General features: G+C 41.2%; 1 protein-coding gene across 1 annotated transcript in view; it reads right to left on the bottom strand.

Moving 5' to 3' along the window:
• COG5 (component of oligomeric golgi complex 5) overlaps window positions 1-25,450 on the bottom strand; it is a 193,023-nt gene that overhangs the window by 2,843 nt on the left and 164,730 nt on the right. Inside the window, exons 15-21 of the mRNA XM_034063396.1 lie at window positions 22,133-22,243; window positions 20,775-20,837; window positions 19,882-19,985; window positions 18,297-18,534; window positions 8,465-8,541; window positions 7,839-7,965; window positions 7,208-7,287 (exon numbers count right to left, since the gene is read on the bottom strand). Of these exons, the coding sequence (XP_033919287.1) occupies window positions 7,208-7,287; window positions 7,839-7,965; window positions 8,465-8,541; window positions 18,297-18,534; window positions 19,882-19,985; window positions 20,775-20,837; window positions 22,133-22,243 (800 nt within the window). The remainder of the gene's footprint in view (window positions 1-7,207; window positions 7,288-7,838; window positions 7,966-8,464; window positions 8,542-18,296; window positions 18,535-19,881; window positions 19,986-20,774; window positions 20,838-22,132; window positions 22,244-25,450) is intronic.

The raw sequence follows: 25,450 nt of genomic DNA, 5'->3' as shown, positions 1-25,450 counted from the left end.
CACCCAAAACCACTCAGCATCAGCCCTTGATAATCCTTAGCCAGGCTGTTATTCCCATCAGATCAAACAAGAGGGAATGAGATTTAGGCTATGCTAAGTGCCAAACACCAACATTAGAGTCCCACTGTCAGACCTTCCAGCAGCTTTTATCTTTTCTCTTTCTCTCTGCTTCAAAAGAACCTGATTTAAGTGCCAAAACCAACTCCACCAGTGGCAGCCACTGCCCTCTTACAACTCAATAAGCAGCTAAAAGGAGCTCAGCATTGTCTTGGTGGCCTCAGAACTGCTCTCAGGGTTAGGGTTCCTTCTCCTTCCCTGCACAGACCAACAGCCAACAGAAGCTGTTGCCAAGCAAGAAGAGATCCTTGCCAGCTCTCTTTTGCTGTGCATGCTCTTTTTCTGTGGCTTTCCTTGTGTTGTTTCAAAGAGACAAACTTCAAGTTCAAAAGACAACCAATCATTGTTTCTCTATCAATACTATTAGGTGAATTCTCAGGCATTTTGCTAAAACAGACATTTTGCAGCTTTACACTAAACAACAAAAATAAAAGCTTTCTCAAGACTAAATGCATTCACAGCTTTCCCGTGTCCTGTAAAAGTATTTCAGTGCCCTAAAGCTGCATTTCAAAATGCAATTTATAATCAATAACTTCACCTGAAATTCTACGACAAAATCTTGATCCTTCTCAGACAGGAAGAGTTTTGCTGTGACAAAGGTGTGGGGAGCACCAGCTTCTCACCTGAGGTAACATTTATGTCAGGGTCCCTTGACTTGTCAACCTTCAACTTGCAAAGCTTATTTTGAAAATGTCACAGCTGCCACTGGTGGAGATTTCACTGTAACCCCGTGGGAACTGATGGGAACTGCAGTGGCATGAGAATCATAGAATAGTTAGGGTTGGAAAGGACCTTAAGATCATCTAGTTCCAACCCCCCTGCCATGGGCAGGGACACCTCACACTAAACCATGTCACCCAAGGCTCTGTCCAACTTGGCCTTGAACACTGCCAGGGATGGAGCATTCACCACCTCCCTGGGCAACCCATTCCAGCAACTCACCACCCTTACAGTAGATAATTTCTTCCTTATATCCAATCTAAACTTCCCCTGTTTAAGTTCAAACCCATTACTCTTTGTCCTGTCACTACAGTCCCTAATGAAGAGTCCATCCCCAGCATCTCTGTAGGCCCCCTTCAGATACTGGAAGGCTGCTATGAGGTCTCCACGCAGCCTTCTCTTCTCCAGGCTCAACAGCCCCAACTTTCTCAGCCTGTCTTCATATGGGAGGTGCTCCAGTCCCCTGATCATCCTCATGGCCCTCCTCTGGACTTGTTCTAACAGTTCCATGTCCTTTTTATGTTGAGGACACCAGAACTGCACACAATACTCCAAGTGAGATCTCACAAGAGCAGAGTAGAGGGGCAGGATCACCTCCTTTGACCTGCTGGTCACACTCCTTTTGATGCAGCCCAGGATACGGTTGGCTTTCTGGGCTGTAAGCACACACTGAAGCCAGCTCATGTTCATTTTCTCATCTACCAACACCCCCAAGTCCTCCTCCACAGGGCAGTGAAGAATGAACAAGTTATGGAGAAATGTCTACCACCAAAGAGAGAACAACAGCTACTGCAGAGCAGAGTTGGCCTGGAGAGCTAACCTGCTTCATGCACAAGGCAGAGGAGCAGTGGTGAAAGAAAACAGCCAAAGGGACCTCACAGTCAGAAAAATAAGCTGCTGCAGCTGCTAAAGGCTGGCAGCCAAGAGGCAGCTGCAGTCACCTGGAGCTCCATACCCTACCTGTGAGTGTGGAATTTCTCATAGGCATGGTCAAGTTCTGACTAGCTCAGGAAACTCCTCTGCATTGCTTCCCAAGGTAATGACACAACAGAGACAGGCCAGGATACAGCATCCTATTAGGAACAGCATTGCTGGTCAGGAAAGGTCCAGGTAGTAAAATGGCAGAAAACATGAATCCAGCGAGAAAGGATGTTTGGAACCCAGAGATTAATGGTGAGCTTGCTTCCATGTGCAAGGGAGAAATGGGCTTGGAGAGGTAAATGGAACACCAATGGTCATAAAGTAGATGGCAGGGGGGGTTGAAACCAGATGATCTTGAGGTCCTTTCCAATCCTAACTCTTCTATGATTCTATGATTTCACAAGTACATTTGGGATGGGAATTTTGTTTCTCTGAAGACAGTTACCAAGTCTAAGGGTAGGATTTTGGGACTGTGACACAGAAATATGGATGGTGTTGAAGCAGGACGGTTTCTGCTGCATGTGGCCAGATTTCAGTTCCAGCTGGATGAGCTGGACGCATGCAATGATACACTTCATTGGAGCTGCTGAGGTGCCTACATGAGTGTCCCTCAGTGGGCAGATAATGAGTTCAGTAGCTTTGTTAACACTTGATATGCAGATTTTATGATGACATGTTGTAAACTTCACCAGTCCCAGCTCAAACGAGCTTCTGTGAACTCCCCTGGCAGCACAGAACCCAATTCACATGCACTGGGTTTGCATTAAAAATCTTGTCTTAAAAAAAAGGTAGACTTGCTCCTGTAGAGGACACTGTAAAAACACTGGTGCCTAAGTAGTAATGGAAAAATAAACAGCACCCCGGGTGAAAGCAGTATCATCAAGTCTTCAGCACGGAAGAGATCACAGCTGTTGTCATATATAAAGATGTATTTTATAGTTATTTTATCAATGTTTAAGAAGATGGAAGAAACCCTGTTTATGTAATACACAAAACATGCTCTTGAAGGGATTAGACTAAATAATGTCCTAAATTCAGCATCTCCCAGTCTAATAAAGGACATAAAACCTGTTTGGCAATCTGTTTCTATTTTAAAAGACAAGCTATGGTATACATTACAAACATTGTTTGTAAAAAAAGAGCTATGGGAAAAGGGTTGGTGGGATGTTCTGTACATATTAATACTTCATTAAAAATGCCTTAAGAAGTAAGGGAAAAAAATATCTAAGTTTAAGATGCCCTCCCACATAAGGCAAAGGATTTTAAAGCACTTATTAAATTACTTCACTTGCTTGAGCAAAAACATGAGCTTTCTTGGAAATCAGGACAAGCTGATTATGTAAGACCAGATAGTTCTTTTTTGAAATGTTATTTCAATCCATGAAGATTTATATCTACATTTGGGGGGGGATGATAAGTATATGATTTGGACTGTGGTTTTTAAAGGGAGATGAATGTGCATCATTAAGGATTACTCTAATTAATTAGTTAATTTTATATGGAATTGTGAATACCAGCACTCCCCTCCTGGGCTCTGACTCGGTCACAAGGAGCCTGATTTAAATGACAAGCTTCAGCAGAGGCAGGGATCATCCCTCTGCTCAGTGGTGCACTCAGGTCCTGATCAATCAGCAGGGAAGCCGGAGGACAGCAGAGCCAGGCTTCTCTTTAGCCCTTGGTTAAAAGTCTGCTTGCTCTGCACACTTCAGGGCAAAGAGGAAAATGGAAAATAAGCCACGTAAGAGCACAGCCGTCCCTTGCAACCTGCTATTCTATGATCCTGTACTTCGCTCTGAAACCAGGTCTATTAAGTGAGTGCTATGACAGTTACTGTAAAATCTCCAACAGCATCACCTGTAGGACCACAGATCAGCAAGAGCCAGCTCCAGCTTATGCAGAATAGAGACATCAAAGGAACCATGCACTGACAGACACGTGGGTTACAGGAGGGTTCCTGTGAATGGCTGGCACTGGCGGGAGCGCTTGCAGGCACCGCAGCCATGCTCCACGGCATCCCCCGGCCACACTGCAGCTGCTGCTCACTTGGCTTAGCAGAGTGGAGCAGTGACCCAGCACGTCTCTGCTGCTCGGGGCAAGGCTGCTGTGAGGCTGAACCCAGCACACACATATGGGGCTTCCGTGGTGGTTCCACCCTGGCATTTGTCCCTGCCCCTGGCAGGTCAGCGGTCAGAGCTGTGCTCTGGCTCAGGACATCAGCTCATTATGAAAATGAACCCTCACTAAACCTAAATTTCAACTCTGCTCCAGCAACAGTGAGCTTGACTAAAGGCAGCTTACACACACACCAACGGTAAAGACAAGAATTTGGCCCTTGTGCAGATGAGCTTTCATTCAATCCTTTCATTGCTGGATCAAATCCTGCCACATCCATCAGGGTTCTTCTATGGAAAGAAGGCTGAGTTTTCAAACTTAATTCAGAAAGAAAATAACGTGCCCTGGCCACTTAAAGAAAAGCTCCTTTCAACACAATCCCACAGGGTCATCGCACCCAACTTCAAATGCCTGCAGGGCAGCTGTCTGCCTGAGAGAGCTCCCGTGTCCTGGCCCACGCTCCCTTCACTGAGCAGAGAAAATGGAGCTTTCAGGACACAACGCAACTGACCTATTTTAGGTACCTAGTTCAGGACGAGATGAATCAGCGCCAGCAGCGCCTGTTTCTCTCTGTTGACTATAAAGGGAGTCTGGCTAATATACCCCTGGCCAGGTAAATCCCATCCTTCATGCTGAATACAAGCAGAAAGAAATGCACAAAAATGCTCAGAATGCTACTAATTCATAACATTAACACCATATTGCATAGGAAGCATTTGAGGTTACAGAGCGGAAGAAGCTTTAATATGAAGCTGCAAGGATTCTGATAACACAAGTAAATTAATATCTAAGCAGCAGGTCCCTAGAGTAATTGCACAGTTGTTAAAGAGGGAAGTTGCAGAAAATAACCATTTGCAAGGTTGCAGCCAATGTAAAGACAATTTCTTGATGTATGCCAGTGCAGGGATCTGAAGGCTCACAACATCCAAGGCTCAATTAGCACAGCTGAACAACTATAGGCGGAAAAAGCTTGAAGAGGGTGACTGATAAAAGACTCCAGACAAATGAACAAGATGCCTGTAGTTCAACTGAGGCTCATGAGACACATTAAAAGCAGGCTCAGAAATCACCCAGTAGCATATTAAAGAAATAATGAATGAGACATGGTCATGCTTGTGACTGATGTTTGGTTGCCTGCCTTCTGTACAGATAACTGGAGCCTATTTAGAAAAGACCAAAAGACATGAGAGGAGATGGTAAAAAAGGTGAATGCACAGAGCAGTGGAGCAATACCTGCAGAGATTACCTGTGCCTGCCAAGGTACCACCCCCTGCACTCACTGCATTTGGTGCTGCTCAGCTAGCCCCCTGCTCTTTGCTCCAGGCATGCAGCTCTACACAAGCTGCCAACTGAACCACCCGACGGAAGAGTCTGCTTAACAAATCCAAAGTAGTTCATCCAGCTCAGCAAAGCTGCATGAGTGGTGCCTATGAGCAGTGGACCTGGGGATGGATGGAGAAGTAATCAAATGTGGGCAGTGACAAACAGCCTTGCTCTGGAGTACCAAGAGTAGGGGAGAGCCACTGGAGTCTCAACAGAGGCCTCTGGGAAGAGCAGATCTTCAAAGCTGCCCTGGCCCTGGATGTCTGAGCACTCCACAGAGCAAAGCAACAGTCTCACTGTAAAACGCTCAGGTGATAACTTTGCCCAGTGACCACCCTGCGGCAGCACATTCTTGAGATTACAAAGTTGAAATATTTTAATAGTGGTATCTCATGCAAAATGAATAATGGATTCAATTAAAGGACCGAAATGAAAACCTTAAATATTCCAGCTTACACTACCTGGTCTAATGGATGACACTCTCTCTGCCTAAAAGCTTTGTCCTAGGGCTTGTCCCATAATACCTTCATGGTCAGAGCAATTTATCAGTGTCTGAACATTACCACCAGCAAGCTCATTAGCTGAATCAGTCTAAATGAAATTTAATTGCAACCAAAGACAAAAATGTTGTAGTTTAAGGATAGCATTTTTAAATCTGTGCGAAAGGATTGAAGAGAACAAAATCCCATCAGCTCTCAAACGATTTGCATTTTTGGCTCTCTCTAACATATCTGAAGTTCAACATTGTCAGTTTTGCCAGTACTATCAGGACACAAATCACGACCAAAATGTTCATAACTAAGTTACATATACAGCTGTGTCAACCCTGTACCTATTATCCATTCCCCTGTAATTCAAGGTGTCATGGCTCGAGATTCAAGAAAACTTAGTTCTGCAGCCAAACCAGACTAACAGCATGTGTGATTTTCAAAAAATACCCTGTTAATACACATGAAGAGACAGTTTGCATTTTAATAGTTTGGAAATAGATCCTAACACATACTGGTGATCAACCAGTTATTTCCTTAACTGACCCAGGCCCTACACTGGACTGTATGGTGCTGTCAGCTTTAAGAACTGTAAATATTTATAGCAGACTCCTCTTGGCTGCTTTTGAAGTGTGGACAGATAATGGCTGATTTTCTCAAGTACAGCCACTGCTGGCTGGAACTGAAAAGTCAGCTTTTATGATTTCAGCAAAAGCTGGCAACATCCACACGAAGTTCAAGGACAGAGCTGGCTCCCAGGCCAGATCGAGCCTGGTGCAGCTGTGTGACAACTGGAGTGGGTGGCACTGATGTCAGACAGGACACTGAGAAGATGGCTGGAAGAGTTAGGGCGTTAGGAACTAAATGATCACCTTGAATCCTGAGGATCCTCAAACTGGCTCTGTCACGTTCATACCACACATTTGTTCTCTCTAACGTTAGAAATCTGCTTGTTTTGAAAAAAAAAAAAAAAGACTCTTCGTAACTTTTGCTAACATTTTAAGGTGCAAAACAGTATTTAGGAAGATCTTAAAAATCTGACAACATCATCACTTCCTAAAGATCCTGTGCTAGCTTTCTGAAGAATGACATTACAGGAGTATAGCAAGGGTCTTCCATTTTTAAATTCCTACCTACATTCTCATTGCTTAAAAGCTTCCAAAGCTCCTCTTTCCTGATGCAGAAGACTGTATGGCTGCAGCTCTGACTTTCCAACAGTTGAGAGGCACTTTTACTGAAATGCGGTATTAATTAAAACCACCATGATGTATGGTTTCATTCTTTTTCAAGAAGATTATGTCTTGCTTCCAAAGGCACTGAAGGTCTTGGGTATGGTGGCTGGAGGAGAGTGTTCAGTTAATATATTTTGCCATTTTACAACTCATCCATGTGTGGAGAGAGGGCAATGGTATTTATGACACATCTCCTGTAACACATGGTTTTACCTTTTGAGACCAGGGTTGGTATGCAGATAAGTTACTGCTCCATTATCATAAATGTGGAGAAGAAAGAAGAATGATTCTTACCGTATGAGAGCAAGCCTGTCTTTTTCAGATGGATGATCATCAAGCCACTGGGAGTAGCGGGCAATGGACCACTCAGCCCTCTAATACAGAGAAATAAACACCAATTACACATAAAGGTGAAAAAGCAAACACACCTAACAATTTCAGATCCAAGATGACATAAACGAAGCCACATAAGGCTCATTTAATACTGCAGTGATGCTGAATGAGTTAAGGAATCAGGGACAATTAACAGAAATAGCCCAATATGTTATGCAGGAGCTCAGAGGTGTTCTCCCACATCAGCTGTTTGCCCAATACTGACAGGGGTTTCTATCTAGTTTTCCTGCATCTGACCTGACCAGGATCCAGGCAATGTGCACTCAGGGATAAGACTTGCAATTTCTTCTGTGAGCCGACAGAACACCAAAGAATTTAGAGTCTTTTTAAAATGAGGTTGTCATCTTCCTATTGTTAATTAATTAAAATATGAAGCCAATAACCAGAACACCTTTGCCACAATAAAAGCAAAAGCCAATAAATCATATAAAGAATGAGCTTGAATGCTTTTTAACTAAAATATCTAGGATGAATTACAATGTTCATTCCTCCTTAGGACATCTTGAAAGGAAAGAGAAGTCGATCTTATTACCTGGAAGGGTGATTTTAGCTCTGCTGGTGCTCTTGTAAATAAAAACTGAAGAATGATGCTGAATGGAATAACCTCTCCCAAAGCTGGGCTACTGGCAATGTGCTCACTGGTCTGGAACAGCAACGGTCTGGAAAAATGTAAAAAATATACTTGTGAAAGGAAGAAAAAGCTTATCTTACACATTAGAAAAATACCTATGTGGTGACAATATTGTGCTAGAATAGAATCATCGAATGTTTGTCTACCAGTCTGCATCCCAGGTCTTCAACACAGCTTCAGTTTGCAAAAATGTACAAAGTTGTCTATTGTAATGAAACAAGCCAGGACTGTAAATTTTATATTTCAGTGCAAACACTTCATGTCGCTTCAGAACTCACTGTCATGCAGGGGTTGTACTGAAAGCAACACAAAAAAAGTACAATTTGGCCAACATTTGCATGACAAAGATTGTTAAATCATAGTTATACTCTGCATAGAATTACAAAGAACTTTAATCTATTTCTAATTTGCAGGTGGGTGTTGCCAAAAAAGCTCTGTTCAATCAGAATTAGCATGAGATAACAAATCAGTTTTGGAATGCATTTTAATCATACTGACAATTACTGGCTCCTGAGACTGCAACTCACCTGAATGACCTCAGCTGTCTGTAGGATTTTCCTAGGTCAGAGACTCGCCGACACAGCGGTGCCACCGCTAACTCCATCTGTAAAAACAAATGTTTCCATCTGAATTAGAGTGACCCAAAACACAAAACTGGGTACTGAAGTAGCAAACATGCAAACCAAGTCACCGACTTCTTGCTGGTGGCTGAATTTGATACAAGAAGCTATTATTTCTTTTCACACTGCATTGCTCAAGCCAAGATTTTGCCTTGTTCTTGGCAACACAGTAAGCATCCCATGACAAAAGGTAGTGATAATCTGTGGGTAAGAACAGAGAACAGAAGGGGTATCGTGAGCTTTCTGTGACTGAAACTCTTTTTCTCAGGTCTAGTTTGTTGGTGATGATTTTCCTGATGTCAGTACCCCAAAAAATATGACTGCAGCCTGGGAAGAAAGCAAACCTAGGCACACAAACCATTCCTAAAGCAGAGAGAATGCATACCCAAAGCACAGGGTTGAAGTGATTCCTTCTTGGACATTCAGCTCCAAATTCTGGGGCACAAAACCTATGAAGATTAGCTAGAAGTCCCTGTGGCACCTATTCCCACAGGGTTGTATAGAATCACAGGGAAAAGAGCAATAGTAAGAGCTTTATTTTCATACTTATTCTTGTAGTGTTCTGTCCCTGAGTTACAGCAGCCATCTTTAAAAATAACTGATTTTTAAACACTTTCTGGTTCTTAAGCAATGGATTTCCCTTGCCTTTCAAACAGGCTCTGTTTGGGTTTTTATATCATTCATGTGAGACTGAATTCTGTCACAGGCTCTTCATTAACAGTGAAGACACAGAAGTGAGAAAGAACAATTCCACTTCCAGATCCCAGACTGAACAGGAACAATAGCAAAATTTCAGTTAATATGCTCACCAATACAAACACCACAACCCAAAACCTCCCATAGCTAAAGTAATTTTAGCCAGATACGCATTAAGTCTTTATTTTTTGCATTCCGGAAGTGTCAGAGCCATGAGGGATGCAAGCTTTATTCTCCACATATTTTGAAATCCCCAACTTAAAGGGCTATTCAGACTTTGATTTCCACATAATGTACAATCAAGCTAAGTTACAAAGCATAAGAGCTAAAATAAGTAACAAGATCAAAACCACCATTCAGTGAGCTTCCCGTTTAAGTAACATTGCTGAACTAGTTTCAAAACGTTTGTGATAACACACTATTTACAGTGAAGTCTTTAATACCATTATTTTGTCTGGCTGTAGAATTTCCTCAGACAGAGCTGACTGCCTGCTGCCAGCTCCACCAAGAGCATGTAACTATGCTGGGGTTCTAGCATGAACAAGAAAGATGGTGTGGCATCTAAAACCAGATGAAACCAAATTGGCAATTAATGCAAATCAAGGCCATATACTTCAGGCCCCCATTCTAAAAAGCAAGTGGCAGGATGGGAGTCATCTCACCTGCTTCTCAACATCTATAAGCTCTCTTCATGCTCAGTGGCAAAAAGCAGCCACTCCTGCATATGATGCATCTTTCCCCAAAGCAGACACCTAAAACAGGTCAAGTGGGTCATGCTGAAGGAGTATCCATGTACATGACAAAAAGCCAGACAAAGTTGGGAAAGCCAGAAGGTATAACCCAGGCACCTACACTTCCTCTACAGACAAGGAGAGGAGGGCATCTCTGAAAGCCCTGCAGAGCTAGCCTACAGGCAGTGAAAATCCACTCCCAAAGCCTAGGAACTCTGGAGTACATGCCCCACATCAAACACTTCCAGGCTGCTTGAAATGTGCATTTTATATTAACCAGAATCTCACACAAGCAGAAAGTGAATAAAACTCCAGGAATGGAAATAAGGATCTTTGACTTTCAGATGAATGCTCCAGCCCTGGGTATCAGCCTGGCTCCCTCCTGCCTGCTGCTCTTCTGGCCCCTAATCTACTCTGGACTATGAACCAGTTCTTTCTCTACAGCTGGCGGGGATCCCTGCCCTGTTCCCTGTAACCCTCACAGTCTGAGGGCTAGGTCATCTCTCCACACTCAGGCACAAGGGGTACGCATTTCTTGGGCTGAAGACCATGTACAACCCAGCTCTGCAGTTCCTGAGCAAGCCCAACATCCACCAGTCAGTGTGAAAGGTGTGCAAATGGGAATGTCCTCATGCTTCAGGAGCCATCAGCTGCTGTGCCTTGTGCTGAAACTGGCAGCACAAAGGAGTGAGGTTGAGCACACATTCCCAGGACAGGAAAACTGTTCCTTGGGATTTCTGGAGGGAGATGCTCCAAACTGCAGTGAAGCTTAGAATAAGTTCAGCATGCTGTTCCCTCGGATCCCCCAGAACATTTCTGAGCATATATGGGAGCCAAAATGCCAGTTTGCTGCAGAGGATCAGAAGCAAATAGCCAAAACCAGGAGCTAATTAAGTAGGCTTTGCTGTACACAGGAACCCTACAGACCCTCAAAAACAAACGAGAGCAAGACTGATTTCTCCAGAGCTGCTCCTCAGGCATCAGTACTACCTAGGGGCAGCTGGAAGGAACTGATATCCTGCAGGAGCTGGTGGGAGCTGTGGGCTTGTAGCTGTGAAGAACCAGGAAGAAGATAATTCTTTTAGGTGCTTTAGAGAATTTGGTAACAGGTAACAAACTACCAGTCTGGCTCTTGGAAACAGAGACGCATGGATCACACTGTACTCGCAAGGGGAAAGAAATCTCAGCTTTGCAAAATAGAATTTTGTTTAATAAGTCTAAAATCATTGTTTCACTCCTGAAATATAAGATGATGTAATGAGATGCAAGTGAAACTTTCTACAGCTTAACCAATTCCTCATTAAAACAAATTTAAATGATTTCTCTTGAACATACCTGGCAGTTTCCATAAGCCAACAGGTTTTAGTCTTCAGTACTAAAGAATAAAATTTACTTTGGAAAATTCTATTACTTCATCTTCAACCTTTATTCACTGTAGGAAATTATTAGTATTGCTAGAACTAGATAGATATAATGGCAGCAGATGGCTGATTCGTGAAGTACTAGTTGCCAAAGAAAAAGATTGTTTTTAAGCTTTGCAGCATACTATACCATCTCAACTTGACTCATGAAGAGTGGGAATGAGTGAAAACTAATGTGGTAAAAATGTACATAAACCACAGAAACTTTGTTTTTCATCTACAGCCCTAGTCTGCTGTGTGTTATAACCCAGTCTCTCCAACAAAAAATTCTATACTGCATAATAACCAAGATTGTTTTCTTCACTTGAGTTTTAGCTGTTCGTCTCAGCCCAATCACGTAGTGAGATGCTCCACCATCTTTCTGTGGTTACATTCACTTCTGCAGGCTCTCTGAGCAGGGTTTTGTGTCTGTGCTGAGCAGCACGCTGGTTGGCACCGCTGGCCTGGGAGCAAGTGCCTGGGAGGAATCACTCAGCTGGAACAGCTGCTGTTTTTAAGGTGCTGGAGTTGGGCAGATGATTGAGCATACACTGCTTCTTGGGTTTGCTACCTGTCATCACCTGAAGCTGCATCAACTGTTGATTCATGCAGCAGCTTCTGCTGTGATGTACAGCTGCAGATTCCAAAGCATTTTGGTGAGATTTTAGAGGTTGGGTGATGTTTTTGGCTGTCTACAAGCCAGAACTTGCATCGTGTGCAAGGCCTTTCATACAGCCATGTCCTATGGAGTTTACACATGAAAGGGCAAGCAGTACTTACTGTTCCTTTTCCAAATTTCTCTCCCAGAACTGCAAATTTGAAAATTCAGAAATCCAGGTTAAATTCAGGGCTAAGTCAGGTGTCCAAGCAGTAATTTACAGTCACAGAGGCTTGATGGACTATAGTGGGATAATCATGAACAGAGGATCCAAGGGAAGCAGTAGTAACTGCCGAAAAGGAAGGGACAGCTAGAACAGCAGGTGTAAACCCCATTGCTTTTCCATGATTTATTCATGCTATTTTGCTATGCTTCACAGAACACAGTGATGGAATCCTGCCCAGCATATGCTTCTTCTCAATGATTCTTACTTTCTGAACACAAAAAGGGTAGATAATCTTTTCTTCTCGTATGACCCTGCCATAGCCCATGGCTAGGTGGTCAATTATCTACTGAACTATTCACTGGATAGCCATATTGTGAAAAATACATCACATGGCTGGCTTCTCTAACTGGATTATGTTCAACAACCCAAGGGTGAAGTTAATACGTAGTCTAGATACACATAATGCACATATATTGAAGAGTGCTTTGAAAAACCCCATAGTGAAGTTATTGCTTAGTGCCTATTGTGGTATTTTCAAGATCTCTCATTACTAAACAGCTGTTTTTTCAGCTGGAAAATCTTAACATTAATTTTTTAGCAATTACATTTCCTCCTAGCCAAGATGAATTCCAAGTTTTTAAATGTTAACTCAAAATGCTTTTTTTCTAGTCATTCACCAGAAGAGAATACTTTTAACAAGCAAGGGAGCAGAACAGCTCTGAACCATTACATGACAGAAGCCGGCCTTGAAGGGATGTGGAATTTGATTTCTCCCCCATGCAGTAATCCCAAAACGGCTGATGTTTAAGTAAATCCTCCAGCAGTAATACCTCCAAAATAACACACATCAGAAAATTATTTCCTCCTTCCAGGAAGACAGCATTGAGCATCAAGTGTGTTTTAGTTTTAGTAGTTCCTGTCCTTATATCTACAACTGTGATTCATAAAACTGATAATCCTGCTTCTCTCACTTCTCCGGAAGAAACTAGAAAGGACAGCTTTTAGGAAAAAGTATAAAAAGCATTTTTACACTTGTATCATCATGTTTGAGCAAACAAGCAAATCTGTTTACATTTTTAAAACCCAAATGCCTAATATTCCTGCTTTTTTAATGTAAAATTCCATACTGAATCAGGAAAGCAGATTCTGACGATAGGCTAACCAGCAAATAGAAATATTTCTTCTGTACTACAATTTAGCACTATCAACTTAGAATCATAGAATCCCAGAATCCTAGAACAGTTGGGGTTGGAAAGGACCTTAAGATCATATAGTTCCAACCCCCACCTCACACTAAACCATGTCACCCAAGGCTCTGTCCAGCTTGGCCTTGAACACCACCAGGGATGGAGCATTCACAACCTCCCTGGGCAACCCATTCCAGTGCCTCACCAGCCTTACAGTAAAGAATTTCTTCCTTATATCCAATCTGTTTAAGTTTGAACCCATTACCCCTTGTCCTATCACTACAGTCCCTAATGAATATTCCCTCCCCAGCACCCCTGTAGGCCCCCTTCAGATACTGGAAGGCTGCTATGAGGTCTCCATGCAGCCTTCTCTTCTCCAGTGGGCCCAAAGTCTTCATTCTCACAGTCCCTGTGTCTGCCTTCCAAGACTTGAGTGGCGTGGTCAGAGCCTTTGCCAGTGAAGACTGAGACAAAGAAGTCATTCAGAACCTCAGCCTTCTCCAAATCCAGGGTAGCCAGTTCTCCTGATAGCTTCCAGAGAGGGCCCACATTGTTCCTAGTCTGTCTTTTATTTGCAAGGTACCTATAGAAACCCCTACTGTTATCTTTCACATCCCTTGCCAAGTTTAGCTCTAACTGGGCCTTAGCTTTCCTAACCTGGTCCCTAGCTTCCCAGACAACATCCCTGTATTCTTCCCAGGCCGCCTGTCCTTGCTTCCATCTTTTATAATCCTCTTTTCTCCTTAGAAGTTTCCTCAGCAGCTCCATATCCATCCAAGGAGGTCTCCTGCCCCTCCTGCTGCACTTCCTTCTAGTTGGAACACAACACTCCTGAGCTTGCAACAGGTGATCTTTGAAAATCAATCAACAGTCTTGGGCTCCCCCTTACCCTCTAGGGCTCTATTCCATGGAACCTTACTAAGCAGGTTCCTGAAGAGGCCAAAGTCTGCTCTCTAACTTCCATGGCAGGAGGGCTGGTACTGCATGATCTTAAGGTCCTTTTCAACCCTAACTATTCTATGATTCTACAGTAAAAACATTTTTCTAGGATAATTCAATAAAACAAAAAAAAATTTATAGTAAAGTAACTTGAAGAGTTTGTGGCAGTGTTAACTATGGCCCATCATATCTATTTCAGTGCAGTACTGAACAATGCCAAAACCTCCAACTATAAATCACACCTAGGTAAGAAATATATGAAGATATATACAGAATAGTATTAACTCAGACAGAATCAATAAAAATAGTTCACTTGACAAGGCTCAAAATAATCACTCATGACATGAGATAAGGTTCTTTGCACACAGTGGCTCCTGCCTTATGTGTCACTTCAAACACATCCATGTACTATGAAAAGATGGGAAATCATGTTGTGCCTTCATGCCATGAATCATGAAGGCTCCTTAGTCTAGCAATTTCTAGACTAGTTTATTTCAATGCAGTTGGGATTTGTATTTGCTATTAATAAACCGCTATTTTCCTATATCAGCTTACAAACTGTATGTAGCAGATGATTAGGAATTTCCATGCCAGCTATTACTGTAGATTCCTCATTTCTTCTAAATAAATTTCTCAATTGATTTTGCTTTTATATCATTATTTGCTCAATTGCCCAGTACTTCCACTGGGTTTTAGGAAGGCCTGAAGTACAAGCTACCAATCCCAAAGTGTGCCTGTAACATCTCTGAGTATCAAGCAAGTTAAAATGTCCTCTTTTAACTTGTACTGGTATCCCCAGAAGCTGAAAACCCATCAGGGCTTGCAGGCTTGCCTGCCTCCAGGAGAACATTTGTATTCAGTCTGACTAGTACTGAATTAAAAAGCAAAAACGTGGGATTACATACGTGAACACTGAATTATGGTCACCTTAAAAACACAAAAACAAATGAAAACAAACCGATCTAGGAATTTAAAGGACTGTACTGAAACATAATCTTGTACTACTCTACATAAAAACTGGGAGCATGAAAAAAGGTGAAATCAGCCTGCTGACTGGAAATATTTCAAAGAACAAGAGTCCCAAGGAACAGCACAGGATGTGATAACAACCTTGCAGCACTGCAGACATTTTCTAGGGCTTGGAAAGTTTGTGTTCCTAAAAGCACTGATCCTTATGCAATCATGTTAATGATATTCAGACATATTTCAAGCCTATCATGCCTCTGTTTACAGCTGCCACACTAGCACACACCTAGTCTTGTGCTGAAATATCTGTAATGCACAGATAGCAAAGTGAAATACCAACACTGGAAACAGGGTAAGACAGAGAATTCAACAGAATTATGGCAATAATTCCTAACTGTGTAAGTAGCTGAGCCTTACTGAAGACAATTGGCTGCTGTGCACCTCACTGAACCCAGTTTGGAACAAGAACTCGAGGCCTCATTTTTTTCCCCTTCTGCATAGATACCAGTTGTTTGGAGGCAACCTATCAGTAAAACATGTTTCCAGTGCAAAAGGTTTCAAATCTGACCCTCAGCCAAAGCTATTCTGCTGAGTGTAAGGCAGCTGTAACTGAGTACACTGAAAGAAATGTGCACAACATGAGATACGCAGCACCTGATGTAATCCAAGACTGACTTACTGCATGTATGTATAGGACCTCAAAGTTACCAAAGCTTCTCAACAGACTTCTGCCCAGGTCTAAAGCTTTCAAGTAACCCCAAAGCACCAAAAGGGGTTTTAGATCACAAAAGCCAGTTTTGAGCAGGAACATGTAACCCTTTTCAAGTACAGAAATTCAAAATGATTCTACAAGACACCGCACAAGTAAACACAGTTTATAAACAAACTTCCTCCTACACACAGTGTCTTTCCAGGCAGGTACTTCCCTTTGGGTTTGGGTTTAGTCCAACAATGCAATGCTTTTCTGGGACTGACTAAAAATGCATGCAGTATTTATGGCCATTTGGAAGATCTTACCCTTCCCATCAAGTCATCCCAGTTAAATACCTGCTTTCCTCAGCCCGTAGCAGCAGCAAATTGCCCTTTGGAGGAATCTACTCTTTTCCTTGTCAAGGCCATATGCCCTGTGGAGCATGGAAGTGAAATGAGTCCTATTTAGGGACTACAGCCACATTGAGGTGAACATGCCCAGGACTCCTGGCCAGGTGAGAGCAACTACACCTTCCCCAGTGGGGCTACAGGGAGCTGGCATCATGGGCAAATGCTCAAAATCCACCAGCTTTTTGGGAGGGGCAGACACATCTCAGAAAACATGGATATAGGCAGCCTCCACACACAAAATGATTTGGTTCTTCTGTTATGCCAAGCAACAGGGTGTAGTGCCCAGGCCATTCTGGACACTGTGCAGCCTGGGATGCCCTAAGAAGCACTGTGCAGAGACACTCAAAAGCACAAGTGAGCGTTGATGTGGCTGTATGAGGCTGGTTGGACCCATACTGTTCTTGTCTTAACCCCAAAACCAGGCCAAAAATATGGTGCAATGTGAAGATGAGAAAACCACAAGGCAGCCCGCCTGATGCAGCAACAGTTGAAGGCAGGAGACAAGAATTAATTCAAAGCCTTTTACCTTTTTTTTTTTTTTAATTCTACAGTACAAAAGAAGAGAAATCAGAACATTTATTTTCACACAGTTGTCCGTTCAGGAGTTAGTTATACTCAGCACTGTGGGGAAGAACATGCAAATCCCCCTACACTCAGGATGAAAACATACCTTCATTTTTCACTTAAAAGGCAGCCCATGTCAGAATGAGTATTATTATAATAATAGGTGCTTAGATCAGATGCTCTTTACTGTAGAACTAGGTGAAGGTAAATTTTCCAAATTTATATGACTGGCTTTAGTATTGCAGCATAAATTATAAAACTTATCTATATTCCTTTCAGAGGAGTCAAGTGTTCTTTTTTCTTTTCTCCAATTTTATGCCATTGTCTTCAAAATAGAGAAGGGAAATGGAACCTTCTCACTGAAAGCAATTGAAAACTTCCCCTTAACTTCTGTAGTTAAAGGCTGCTTTGCTACTTTTGAGTAATGAATAAAAAAACTTTACTCTCAGGAGTATGTAACTCATAAGCAAATGGTACAAAGCAGCCAAAAGCAGGAGCAGAGACGGCAGTCCCTCCTTGCCCTCCTCTCCTACTTCAGTATCTACCAGTCAAAAGCAGCACTCAGTACGCATACAGCTGGTGCTAATTCCCTTTTTTTTCCTGCTTGGATAATAATAACCCTTAGACGGATCTAGTGGATTCCTGTATTCTTTGGCAAGTTAATGACAGAGCATTATTATTGACAAATTATATTTGAATATAGTAGATAATGCAGACAGGGACTGGGTGTTAATCTGGCAATTTGTTTTGTGTTTTAGTCCAGTGTAAAAGCCAGATAAAGCTGAGACGCAGATAAGTCAATCAGGTCATGAAGAGAATCCCACAAGAAAACTGCCCTTCCATTACCAAAAGGACAGCTCTTCCACAGGATATTGGTATCTCTTTAGCTTGTCTCCTCTGCTGCAAGGCAGCTGAGTTAGCTATTAAACAGTGTGGGCACTGTGATATATAAAGCGATTAAGAAAGCGACACACTATTCCATTAAAAGAGAGAGAAAGAATGAATTGAATGAATGGTGGCAAATGATGGACGTACCGAAGTGGTCAGACAAGCAGGATAAAATGTCAAGACACAGCTGAATCTAAATGCAATGGTCACTTGGCAGGAAGCTGTCAGACCTCCCTGAACGTGCCTCACGGTGACAAGGGATCTTCAATTACTTAGTGGATGCATTTCTCAGGCTACAGTATCTCATCAGAGAGGATGTTTAGAACTGGAGAGCACCAATCTCTACAACTGCCTGTTTATACTTTGATATGAACAACATTATTGTAACTTCTCAGAGAACACAGTGAAGCAACAGAAAAAGCAGAAATCAGTACTGAGGGTACCTGTGCAAAATCCGCTGCAAGCCGCATCTTCCCACCTTCACCGAGGGGCCTTATTAGACTGGCATTGCGAATGAAAAGTTCAATTGCTCTTTGAGCCATGGCTTCAGTGTTATCAAAGACAAAGTCAAAACACTCAAAATGTCTGAAGTAGTCGCTCATGACTCTTGCTATAAAACCCTGTAGTTCTTTCATGTACAGAGAACAAGGGACATCTGGTTTTCCTGAGCCAGATAATGATCTGAAAAAGAAAGAAAAGAAAAAAAGAAATGGGGACAGCTAAATACATCTTTAAAACACAACCAAAACCTACTGGAGTCTTTTTGATTCTTTTGCCTACCCCAAGAAGTCATGGCATGAATTGTGGAGACTCACTTTCTGTTGAGAAAAAAGAACACTATAGCTCTCTCTGAAACTATAGTCTCAAAACATCTATCAGCCATTCCCATCTTAAGAAGATAAAGGAAATCACCCCACTCCTACCCAACTTGCAGAGCCTCCACCAGTTTGGAGCCTAACTCTCAGACCCAGCCCCTAGATTTAAAAGTCCCAGTTGCTGATTTATAATAACGGATCAGAAAACACAAGCATATGTCACAAGGTTACTAGTTGAGCCTATCCCAAACTTGTTCTCTGTATAGAATCAGTTTCCTTGATTCCTCCAAACCCAGTATTATAAAGTCAATCTAATTATCATAGAAGCAGCACCGAAGCTGTGGGAAACAGACATCAATCATCTTTATCTTTCTCTGAATCACAGTCAGACAAAAGAGCTCTTCCAAACCCAGCAGCCTAAGTGTACAGGGTGTCTAATAAAACTTAGCTTTTGGGTGGAATCAGAAACATAGAGAGAGTAAAATACTGTTGAAAGAAAAAAAAAGAAAAAAGGAAAATTTAAAACACCTCTGAAAATACACTACTTTCTGTAAATTTCCAAGACAGGAAACAGGACATCTGATGACAATCCAAGCAATGTCAGAACAGAGATAACAACCAAAATAACGCTCAGGAAGGAAGGCTCAGTTAAAGATAGGACTCAAGATCTTTGCAGATGAAGTATACTGGGGATTTTAATTAAAATGCTATGTGTAAACAGCCAAATGCACTAAATTGAGCAATTAACGGAAAAAATTCTATGAAACATTTTGCATTCATTAATATGTTAGAAAAAGAAAATTTGTGTAATTCTGAAACAGAGTTATATGCTTTATTTTGAGAGAATATTAACAGTTCTGAAGACTGTCCACAAAAAATAAGTTTTGAAAGCAAAAGGAGGCTTTTAAGCACAAAAAGCACCTCTGCTTGGCTTTACTTTTCTATTTAAAGTGAATTTAACTCAAATGTAAAACTTTAGGGAAAAAAATAAAGGGGGAGGGAGGAGGGAAGAAGACAGATGACACCTGATTAATTCGTTTCAACAGATAGGTGTAATTCTGCTTTCTCTGTTCATTGACGACCATAAAGGATCTCTTTACCCTTAACAAACAAGCGCTCTTGCTCCAAGGACATTATGGCAATAACAATCTATTATGTATATGCAGGACATCTTATTAAAGCAATGGTATATTTAAAAAATCTTTCTATTTACCCAGAAAAATCTTCCTGGTGCATAGTGATGATAATAGCTTCTACTGAATCTCCTACAGAGTTCAGTAACGGCTGAACAGCACTACCCATTAGATCATGGACTGCCTAAAATAGGATAAGAAAAAGGCAGAAGTAAGGAAACAGAAATTAGAAGCATTTAAATTTTGACACCTCAAAAATACCCTGCCAAACAGCTCATTTTAACAGTGCTTTTTATTATTCCGCATTAGAAACTGCTAGATAGGACAAAAGCTTAAGATAACATTTCACTTTAATTGATTTTACCAGTAAAGTACAGAGATAAGGCTGTTTACTACATCTATATAAAGCCTTCTTTCAAAGGTGCACAACAATCTGGCATTCCTGATTTGTAAATGTACATGTTTTGATGCACATGCTTCGTTCAGCTGTTCATTCCCAGACACTCGAGCTGCCCTTCATTCCTCTGCACACAACCCCTCCCAGAGTAGTGCACAGCAGGATGGATGTGGATAGCTGTCATCCGCAGAGGACTGCACGGTCATCCTTATCACCCCCCACCCCAGAAAAGCACCAGGTAGCATATAAATCATAATCCTATGTGTGGGTCAGGGTGGGTAAACGGGTGATGAAGGATCCAGTTATTGCTATGTGAATGCTGCAGAGAAAGACATTCATTTTCACAGTTCGACCATAACAAGAATATTCTTGAATACACAGGCTACTCAAGCAGTGATTTTGGCACATACAACATACATGTAGCTGCAGATACAACAAAATACAAATTTCTAAATATCTGTATACCTGTGACTAACATATACTGACACACAATTAACACCTGGGAAAAGAAGTGCCTGTTTTAACAGGCAAAGCAAAGCTCAGCCCTATCCCTGCAGCATATGGACATTCAATTACCTTTAAGGCAGTCGTGACTGTTTGCTCAGCAGCTGCTGGAAATGAGCTCTGATTGGTAATGACCTACAAATTTTAAAGTAATTGTTAATAGTCAACATTCAACAAATTATTATAATCCATAATATTTAATTTTATTTTAAAGCATACCGAGTTATCTTTAGTAGTGAGCAGTTTACACAGGTTTAGATAACTGTCAAATAGGCTTTATACAAACAGAATTTTCAAGGCAGCCGTATCAGGCCTTTGCACTCAAATTTCCTACGGGCTCTGCTTCTGCCTTCACAAATGAATGATTCAGTTGAGTTCAACTGAAATTTAGCTGAAGGGTTAACAGGACCTGAATAAAAATTAGTGGTGTCTTCTCCCACTGTGAAGCATAGAATTGATGGAGAACTATACAAGCAGCTCTACAGCAAATATTTGAAAGAATGGTTGTTCTTTCTCAGTATTGTGACTATTATAATACCACTTGCTAAAGAACTGTTTATGTACAGCTATGATATTAGAATTAAAAGTCAAAGAATGATCTAAAGGAATATCCTACCAATTTCATTACAGTTATGAACATGCCACACAATAGTATTTTTAAGCCAGATAAATACTGAAATCAAAGACTGAATCATATCAGATCTCTCTCCAACACTCAGGCACATGAGGTTCATTACTAAATACATCAGAGAAAGCAGACTTAAAAGTTGATCTACCATCTGTTTGCAAAATCCAAGCAAATTTTATAGGCTTTTCAGAATTTTTAAATATTCTTTAAACATGTTCACAGTCAAGAGTACTCATGATCTTTTTTTTTTCTAATCAGGCTAGGATTTAAACACAATTAACTACACTATAACCACTGTACCTGTTCACTTTAATTTACAGAGACGGTAAACATTGGCATCACTAAGCCAGTAAACTGGAATTATTCAAAACTGTGCTTATTCCTGAAAATAATGCCAGGCCAGACTTTGGTAACAGGAACAATGGATGGCGATATTTATGATGTGCTGCTTTTCCTGATTTCACACTTTCCTTCCCCTTTTCAGTTTGGCCACAACTCTGGGAAAGCAGTGAGGGTCTTCTGAGAAAGATAAGCTTAGGCTGGGACAAGTGTTATCAGGCTTATCAGAAGAAAGACAGCTTACTTGAGAAGGAAAAACATAAAGAGCCCAGTTGGTCAGACTCACAAAACAATGGCTGTGAGACGTGATTATTCTCTATAAACTTATCTTTCACTCCTAACACTAACAATTTGTCACAAAGCAGAGGGCCAACAAATTCTCATCAGCTAATGGGAGAATATGCATACAACACATCAAAGAAGTTAACCTTACAGCAAGAAAAGAAATACCAAGGAAGCCTACCTTCAGAACTGACTGGTGCAGTTTGTATAGAGAATTAACTACAGCCACGTTCCTCCTCTGCCCCTCTGTGAGTGGTCCAATCACTTGGCTGGCATCTCCTTGTGTAGACAGCTGCAGTGATTGCAGAAGTTGTTAGAACAGTACCAACTCTTTAAACAGTGCATCACCACAAAATTATACTTAACTAAACTTGGACCATGGCTAAAAGCTATAGGTCTTCCATAGCATTGTTCTTCCATTTAACTCTTGTCTTGATTTAAATTATTTTCAGCTCCAGATAATACAAACTGAACAACAGGTACAGGAACCATGAGAGACTGCTGTCTCAGCTCCACAGCACTCAGATACAGATCTTTTAGAGATCCCTGGTCCCAGCATAATTTCAATGTTATAATCTAAGAGTCAGGTGAAGTCACCTACCCGAGGACGTAGTATAAACTAGCAGCAGCAGAACTGAAAAGGGTATGCTTTCCTATATACCCTCAGTCCTTACTTCTGACAACTATTCAAGCATATCCTTACAAACTCTGTTTCTTTAAATAGATGGCTTACAGCTTTGTACATATTAGTGGCTTGTAAATGAACACAAAGATAAAACTGCAAGGACTAAAATTGCTAATCCTACCATTAAAAAGAGTTCAATCCATGAATCTTCAAGCAAAAATAAATTAAAAAAAAAAGGTATTTCTTCATATTTAGACTCCATAAAGCCTGCATTTTTTATCATTACCACAGAAATCAAAGTTCCAGACTGGTACATAAAGAGCAATTAACTACAGAACAGTCTCATAAGGATACCACAGCATATGTTTATAATTTAAAATAAAATAAATTCTAATTGAGAAAGAAATGGAAATTTTCTTGTGCACTGAAAGCTGCAGAAGCACAAAGAATTGACAAAAGGCTACGTGAATTCTAGAAGTCTGTCTAAATATTATAGCAAGAATAGCTATTAATAGAAGGCTTTACAGAGAGATCTGACTAGTTATCTATATTTCAGATACAATATTATCCTCCAGGAAACTCCTGAAGATGCCTAGCTCCAGAATTCTCTCAGTGAAAATACATTCAACTCAGTGAACAAGTCATTAAGAGACTTCCATGAAGTGTGTCTTTAAACACAGCTGTAGGTCCTACAGAAAACTCCTAAACTAAAATTAAATATACACTAACAATTGTTTAGAACACAAGAACAAACATTAGATAAGAATTTTTAAGTTATGAGAAACAATGAATCTTTATCAGTGAAAAACTATTCCTGAACTTCCCATAACTGCCATTCAGCACAGCCACAGAGAGCATGAAAGCAAAGTTATCTAATATTTGCCAGCACTGCTAATAATGAAGTTTTAGACAAGTTCTTGCAAGCAGATGGGAACTCAAACTTATTCACAACACTATGGTGACAATATCAGTTCGTTTCCCTGGGATTATTTCAGGATAAATAGGTTTCTGAGGCCTTTCAGAGGGAAAAATCTTTTCCAACCTATCTTTTAATTATTTGACATCAGAACGCATATTTAAACTAGCTGACAAATATATCCTCTCAGCATCTTCCTGCTTCCTGATGAGAACAGCCACGTGAGCTACATACACCTGTGTTTCCTTCCTGATATTTCCATTTGACAGACCTAACTGGTCCTAGGAATTCTGTTTCTCATGCTTACAGCTTCACAGACTAATAACAGTTGTGCATGGAAACAGCCTGTCCACCCAGCTGACTGTCTTCTCAGACACAAATAACATTTCTTCCCCACACCTTTTTTAAGCACTGTATGGACTATTCATGTAGATTTTTGCACATTTACAACTAGTAAACATAAAAGACATTAGTAAGACAGCAAAATTTTACATCCTTGTCACTTTAATTTAAGTTCCTCAGAGTCTATTGTAAAGGTTTCACAACTTCCTCTTCTCAGACGTTCTGACATTTTCTTAGACATTAGACTGGATCTTTTCTGCTGGTGAAAAAAGCTTAACTGATAACTAAAACCAGTAACAAGGGCAAACAAAATCCTTCTGCAGCAACAAGCAACTCTCGCAGTCAGCAATAATGCACAACAGCTTCAGAGGCAAAGTCTAAAAATGCCTTAAAAGCAACCATTTCTAAACAATTTCTAAAACTGCTTGCCATATTATATTCCCTTAAATTAATCAAGCTGAACTTTGACAATCAGATGTGTTGATTGTTTGTTTATCATAAAATCGCTGGTCCAAAACAAACATGCTTGGAAAACTTGACTCTTGTAAGGAGCAGTAGGAACTGGGCAGCACAAGGCTCCCTAAGACCACTTCCTCTGAGAGTGTGCTATGAGAACACCTGGTACTTAATGGGTAGGGGTGCCCTACCACCATGGGCACAAGTGGTACCTAAATTGGTAGGTGTGCCCTACCATCTACAGAAGAAGTCTCAGGTGGTGGTTCCCATCTCTTGCTGCTGCCACAATGATTTCTATGACCTTGCCTTGAGGCAAGAAGGTTCTGCACTGACTCTGTCCAACAAGGTTCAGGTATATACACTTTGTCACTGCCGTGTACCTGGATTTTGGGTAGTTTATCATTAATCCAATATTTCAATGCCTCAGACTGAATTCTTGACACCTCTAATATCTATTGTACAATCATGCATCCAGTTAGAAAAATGCTATCATTATGTCTCCCCAGTTCCAGCAAACCATGCTTATGCTGGCCCATTTAGTTTAGACACAAATCACCCCTTAGTTTATTTTCCATCACACCAGGTTTTATCAATGATACACATCCATCACTCTCATTTATACAGCCAGTACTTTTGAAGTTCAGTGCAGAACACAGCTTATGCATTTAAGCCCAGTGGTAATGTAACTCTTCTGTTGCCTGCCCACTGGGGATTGCACTATGAAAATAGGTTAAGTCAAGTAAGCATGAAGCCTAACCACAGATGAAAGACACAGTCAAAGGGCCTTTTTTTTTATGAAGGCACTAGAGACAAAATGTAGTGTCTTTTTATTCAGTTACATTCATCCAGAAATGTAGAAGGCCAGATGGATGAATTCATGCTCAGCAGAAACAGGGAGGACAGGAGGGGTGACAATCCAAAATCAGAATCTATTTTGGGAAAGAAACAAGAGACAAAGCGTAGCTGAGGGACCAGATCCCATCTCTAGGGAACTGTCAGTCACTCTGGGAGTTAGTTTGGCTTGAGGCTGCTAACTGAAACAGGAGAAGAAGCCCTCCTGAAGCCAGACCTGAGTGAGCAGTAAGAACAAGGACTGTAACTGTTCCACTTTTCTGTATTTGTCTTTAAGTATAGCAATTGATTTCTTACACTCTTCACTT

Source organism: Melopsittacus undulatus, chromosome 5, assembly GCF_012275295.1.
Source record: "Melopsittacus undulatus isolate bMelUnd1 chromosome 5, bMelUnd1.mat.Z, whole genome shotgun sequence".
Classification (NCBI taxonomy): domain Eukaryota; kingdom Metazoa; phylum Chordata; class Aves; order Psittaciformes; family Psittaculidae; genus Melopsittacus; species Melopsittacus undulatus.
This window is presented reverse-complemented; position numbering and strand designations above follow the sequence as displayed.